Raw genomic sequence first — 6,409 nt, 5'->3', positions numbered from 1 at the left:
CTTGACGAGTGAATCATCTTGCATAAATTTAAATTCTCTTATGCAGTTGCATTAAAAAAAAAAAATAGTCACTTGTAATTGACTAATAAATGAGTTTAGAAAATATAAAATTTAGTCTCTGAATGAATAAAAAGTGAGATAAATATATTCGGTCATTAATTTCCGTCTAGTCTACATGGCACGGAGTCGACGAAAAATATAAATTTAAATTTTAGTTCCTGAAAGTGAGAAAAGTACGAAAAAATTATTTATTTATGCATCTGTTACCGTTAATAAAAGAGTCTATGTAAGAGAGGATGAAAATATCAAAAAAATAATTGTCAACATGAATAAATTGAATAAAAAATGTTAGTAAGTTTCTATTAGATCAAAATCTCAATAAGTTTTCATTGAACTAATTTATCAGACCCTAGATTTCATTTCATTTCAGGATAAAATATAATTTAATTTTTATATTTTTTTTATCGTTGCAAGCATAACATTACAATAAACAATTGAAAAATAAGGAAGCAAAAACAAACATAATAATAAACATAATATTAAATAATAAACATGATTTTTCTATTGCTTTGAAATTTATGTGTCACATCAGAAATTTTATAGTAACAGACAAATTATGTTTATTATTATTTTTTTTAACTCATGTCTTCTTCCTTATTTTTTTAAGTATTTATCGTAATATTTTATTTGCATCAATAAATGAAGATTTAAATTATATTTTGAAATGAAAGTTGGGGTCTGACAAATTAGCCCAATGAAAACTTAATGATATTTTGATCCAATTTATTCAATAATCATGTTAATAATTATTTTTGTGACATTTTCGTCAATCTGTATCACGTAGGTTCTTTCATTAACAGTGACAAATGAAAGTTAATGGATTGATGGATTTGTCACACTTCTTATCGTGACTAAAATTTAAATTTTTATCTTTGAGGGATGAATGTGTTGGCACTATATACATTTAGGAACAAAAATGATAATTTATAAAAATAAAAAAAACTTTACTTTGTGACGGATTTTGCTCGTTGAGCTTCGACCCACCCACAGCGACATTCAGGCTGGGCCTGAACAGACGTCGGGCCCATTTGCCAATTGACAAAAAAAAAAACAGTATCAACGCCTCTCGCTAAACTCTAACTCTTGGTAGATTAATGAATGAATGCACACACGCAGGTGTGGATGAAATCGATATTTGTTGTGAAATTTTAAAATTGGAGGGAACAAGCAAAGTCGAAGCGGCGCATGGCGGTTCCGGCAGATCCAATCATTGAAGTAGAAGAAGTAGAGGAGGATGGTCCCACGCACCACCCTCCTGCTCCTTCACACGAGGTTCTCACCAACGTCTCCGCTTAAGTTACAAACTGAACAATATGATTGCAATGTTTTTTTTTTTGCTTCTTTTCATTTTAAATCTTATTTAGTGATTGTTTTGAATGATTCCTGATGCAGTTTTTTGATTTATCAACGACAGTTGATCCGAGTTACATAATCTCCTTGATAAGAAAGCTTCTGCCGTTGGATTCTGCTTCTCGGAGAAGCTTGAGTGAAGTTGCTTCACATGGCACTAACCAAGGAGAAGAAGAAAGAGGGGCTGCGCCCTCTTCGTCTGTTTCGAGTGATGAAAACCTTAAATCGTCCAAGAATAAATCTGAGAATATGGATGTTGATGTTTCCGGTGAAATTTCGCGTGGAGAATGTCAAGATACCGGTGATGGAATTGAACATTCCAGTGTCTCGGTTGGAGAAGATGCGTGGGAGGAATATGGTTGCATTTTGTGGGATTTAGCTGCCAGTAAAACACACGCGGAACTCATGGTAAATCAATGCTGTTTTTTGGTTTGTTGTGTTTATTTCAGTTTCTTTCTTGTTATCATATAGTAGTTTCATTTCAAAACATCTTCTAAGAAGTTTTGATGTACTGTACAGCCATAATTTGTTTTTATTTTACATTCCCTTTTTTTACATCAAATTCACCTTGTTTTACATTGTTTTCTGTTTTAAAGATTTACGACAAGTAGTGAAAACAGGAAATGGAAAACTTTTCTTACACCAAATTGGTCATAAGTCTCAAACTCCCTCATGTCATCTTTGTAGGAAGACAAAAGATGATTATTTGAATGTTTTCTAAAACATGTTTTCCAATCCTGCCCAGTTTACCCATCAACCACCAAGCTCCTAATCATTAAAACGATCGCTGAGACTTTCTCTTACGCAGTGGAGATCTAAATGCATTATTTTGTTGTTTTTCTACCATTTGATTGTGTTATAACTTATAAATGGAAATGAAATGGTTACTCGGTATAATACTGCAGGTGGAGAATCTAATACTTGAAGTTCTTTTAGGTAATCTACTTGTTTGCAAATCAGAGCGGGTTACTGTAAGTCAATGTTATTCAGACTTCATAAAACTATCAAATGATAAAGAAGCTCTTATTTATTCTGTCACATTTTTTGGATTATTATATGGTGTAGGAAATTAGCATAGGAATTATTGGGAACCTTGCCTGTCATGAAGTTCCAATGAAGCATATAATCTCGACAGAAGGACTGATTGAGATAATTCTGGACAAATTGTTTATGGATGATCCTCAATGCCTATGTGAAACATGCCGGTATGACATTTTTTACACATGTATTTCTTGTCAGTTTTGGAATTGGAATACTAACTACCTTCCTTTTTGTTAAGGACCAAATCTACATGATTGGTTACTTTTTCCCGATTTTAGGCCTTTTTTCTCGTTATGCCTGCTATTTTCATTTTCTGTTCTACAATGCATAACTTCAGTGAGAAAGAAACACTCTGCTAGTATCAAATGATTCTTTGTCTTTTTAAAAAAGAAATATTATGTATTTGTCCCATGCTTATCTAATTATTGCTTGTCTATTATGTCCATTTCTTTTATTTTTTTCTTTAACTCTCATTATTTGGTCTGTCCTAAAGATGGCTAATTTCAGAGGTTTTGGCTGGCATAAAGAAACCAAGATTTTTTTAGTAATGATCTATCTTGGTGATTCTTTGCTGTTTATGGCCAGAATTATAAAACGGCACTTTCTTTGACACTAGACTTCATTTGGGATAGGGTTATTTTTCGGACAACCTCTTGTGTTCTGTTCATATGTTTCTAGAGCTGTTTCTGTCTCAGACATGCAGAAAGATTGGTGTGCTTTGCTACATTATTCATTGGTTCTAGTTTTGCTCTTTTTTGTTTTTCTAGAGGATGTTTCATCTTCTTTCTTTGGACTATTATCTTATTTAATAAATTTCTTCTATGTATATGTATTAGAAAAAAGATACACACAGATTTACCCACCCAAATAGATGGACAGGAAAAAGACATGATTTTTATTGATTTACCTTTGTGTTATGCTGTAAGTTTGATATCACACTACTTTATGGCATAAGTGCCGTTGTCTTGCAAAATAAAACTGTTCTTACAATTAGTTTTTGGAACAGTTTGTTGACCGTGGGTCTTCAAAGTGGTGAATCTATTGCATGGGCTGAGGCATTGCAGTCTGAACATATACTATGTCAAATATTATGGATTGCAGAAAATACATTGAACCTTCAGCTTTTAGAGAAGGTAATCAATACTCGGTATTAATCCAGGGTAGTTTCACTTTTTTATTTTTATAGAGATTACATTGTGTGAAATCACTAGACTTTGTGAAAAGCACGTTATGGAATATATGAACAAGAAACTTAAGTAATTTCAGAGGAAAAATAATATTTATTTTGATTTTTCTTTTGACATTTTCATCAGAATGCAAATTTCATCTATTCAATGGCTAACATCATTCTACTTTTTAACAGATCATTGGGCTTATTTTAGCTATATTAGAAAGTCAGCAGAAAGTTGTGGATGCTATCCTTCCACCTATGATGAAGCTTGGTTTGGCAAATATATTGATCAGTCTCTTGACTTTTGAGATCAGCAAATTAATGACAGAAAGAATACCTGAAAGGTATCAGTTCCTTCCTATTATCCTCTTCTGATTCTAATTCTGACATCACTGGCAAATGGTTGTAAAATATATTATGTTGTAATTGTTTCCCTCTCGCATTTATTTTTACAGATAATATCCATCCAGCTATCTGGTGAAATTAGTATAACAAAACCTCATATCTTAATGTTTCAGGTACTCAATTCTCGATTTAATTCTTCGTGCAATTGAAGCCCTGTCTGTTATGGATGATCATTCTCAGGAAATTTGTTCAAGTTCAGAGCTCTTTCAACTATTATGTGATCTGGTTAAGTTCCCAGATAAAGTTGAGGTACATTGTTATGGTTAACACTTTCAATACTGATGCATCTTATCTTACACAACATCAACTGTTGATATCAATAATTTGGTATTTGATGATCTGCAAAGTCAGAAAAATTATGTCCACTAAACTCTTGTAAATATCATAATAAGTTCTCCAACATAATTAATGTATTTTCTTTTTCTTCCAAGATGCATTACGAGCCTTTATATTTTTAAATTAAGAACCTTTCTCTCTTTACTAGTGGACAAAATGTATTTGTTTTGTTCCCTTGAGTAGCATCAGTTGAACTGTGTACATTACTTCGGATATTTCCTCATGTATACATTTCACATTTTCCTAGCCCCCCCCCCCCCCCCCCCACCACACACACACATAAAAAAAAGCTAGTATCTCTTAAAAAACACATAACAAAAAGAGTTCTTATTTGTGTTGGTGATAAATGGAAAATTTTGTTAATAAATCATTGTGGCTGAGAATTGAAGTTACTGTTTCTTGTGAAGGACTCCTGTTTCCTTTCCTCTTACACGTACTTAAACAAAAAAGGCATTCCTCCTTTGTAATGGAGGATTTTTTCCCAGTAGACAAATCTAAATTCAGTTGAGCAGAGACTTTCATAATGCTGCCAACTTAATCAAGCTGTCCCAACTTTTGTCAATGATGAATTTTGAGACCAAGTGCCGTGGGAGTCAAACATCTTTTCAGCTTTTTAGCAGTTATAATCATTTCATAATATTTTATACATCAATTTATGGCTAATAGCAAACTTTTGAGTTTTGACAAGGAATGAAGATGGTCTGGCTAACTGAAAACTATGGTGAATTGGTGCTATCTTATACAGGTTGGGAACTGCTGTGTTACTGCTGCTGTTCTCATTGCAAATATGTTGTCTGATGTTGCTGATCAGGCTTCAAAGATTTCACAGGGTAAAACATCTCTTCCACTCTCATTTATAAACTTCAATTCACTGTCTATTATTTTCTGAGTCTGGATTCTTAATATATTGGTAAATGGTATTGGGCCTTCCAGATTTGCGCCTATTAGATGGTCTGCTTGATATATTCCCTTTTGCTTCGGATGATGTGGAAGCAAGAAATGCACTCTGGAATGTAATTGCCAGGATATTGGTTAGAATTCGGGAAACTGAAATGAGCCCTTCAAGTGTACATCACTATGTTTCTGTTCTTGTCAGAAAACTTGATCTGATTGAAGATGAGCTTCTCAACCAACAAGTTGAATCTGGTCATGAACAGGAAAGCTTGTCTTATCCTGGCTCAACAGCAAATGCTAGAGATACATCTGTATCCTTCTCTTAGTTGAAATTGAATTTGCTGTTTGTGATTCTCCTCAGGCCCCTTTGGATGACATTATTTGAAATGTAGGAAGAATCACATTTTTGGATTGAGATGTCAATTTCTTAGAAATAAGATGTTGAATTTAATTTCATTCCTATCTATGCTGTCATGATTATATGATTAAGAATCCATTTTTATTCCTCTTGCAGGTTATTGGCTCTGGCCTGAAAAGGAGTGCCAATGTATAGTAACTAACTAGTTATTTGTCATTATTTACATGCCTGCTTTGCTATTTATTTGTTGTTTCCCTTTACCATTGCAATCAATAGCTTGGAAGGATCATCAGTATTCTGAATCAGTGGACTGCTGAAAAGGAGAATGCCAAGAATAATGGGAATGCTGAAGTTCCTGTTAGTGAGACAGATGCAAAAAGATTGTTGGATTGCTGCCATAAATTCCTTAAGTAGAATTACTGTATCTTTTGAATTACAGTTGTCCATACTATCTTTGAAGGCTCTGCACCTGCGGATGCTTTTTGTATTTGTTTGTTCTGGGCAGTTACGTTTAGATATATACGAATACATATTTTAACGTTATCCACTCTTCTTTTTGGAAGCTATTGGTGGTGGGAATAGTTTTGCACCTGGCTTTTTGGATTGATAATTTTTAAGGATAAAACTTAAATGCAGTTCATTAGGTTATTAGATGTTATTTTTCAATTAAAATTGGAGTTTCATCTCCATAATTTATTTTAATTTTTAATGCAAACTTTTTTTTTTATGGAAGTCACTAATGAAACTCTAATTTTGATTGAAAAATAACACAAAAAACACTTAAGAAACTGTAC

The 6,409-nt window shown here is 33.0% G+C and overlaps 1 protein-coding gene across 2 annotated transcripts; it reads left to right on the top strand.

Annotated features, from left to right (window-relative positions):
* The first annotated feature begins 1,152 nt into the window (after positions 1-1,152).
* On the top strand, positions 1,153-6,181 carry LOC114374432 (protein saal1-like). Of its 2 annotated transcripts, none has more exons than XM_028332067.1 (10): positions 1,153-1,332; positions 1,453-1,818; positions 2,316-2,381; positions 2,476-2,615; positions 3,458-3,584; positions 3,815-3,966; positions 4,141-4,276; positions 5,109-5,193; positions 5,297-5,568; positions 5,892-6,181. In XM_028332067.1, exons 1-10 carry the CDS (start codon positions 1,246-1,248, stop codon positions 6,027-6,029), a joined length of 1,569 nt encoding a protein of 522 aa, XP_028187868.1. In that variant the 5' UTR covers positions 1,153-1,245; the 3' UTR covers positions 6,030-6,181. The 2 variants fall into 2 exon arrangements, with proteins under 2 accessions (XP_028187868.1, XP_028187869.1); XM_028332068.1 differs by having other exon boundaries at positions 1,180-1,332; positions 1,475-1,818.
* Positions 6,182-6,409: the final 228 nt, after the last annotated feature.

Source organism: Glycine soja, chromosome 11 (assembly GCF_004193775.1).
Source record: "Glycine soja cultivar W05 chromosome 11, ASM419377v2, whole genome shotgun sequence".
NCBI lineage: Eukaryota > Viridiplantae > Streptophyta > Magnoliopsida > Fabales > Fabaceae > Glycine > Glycine soja.
The sequence above is the reverse complement of the archived record's forward strand: the minus strand, read 5'-3'. Positions and strand labels throughout refer to the sequence as shown.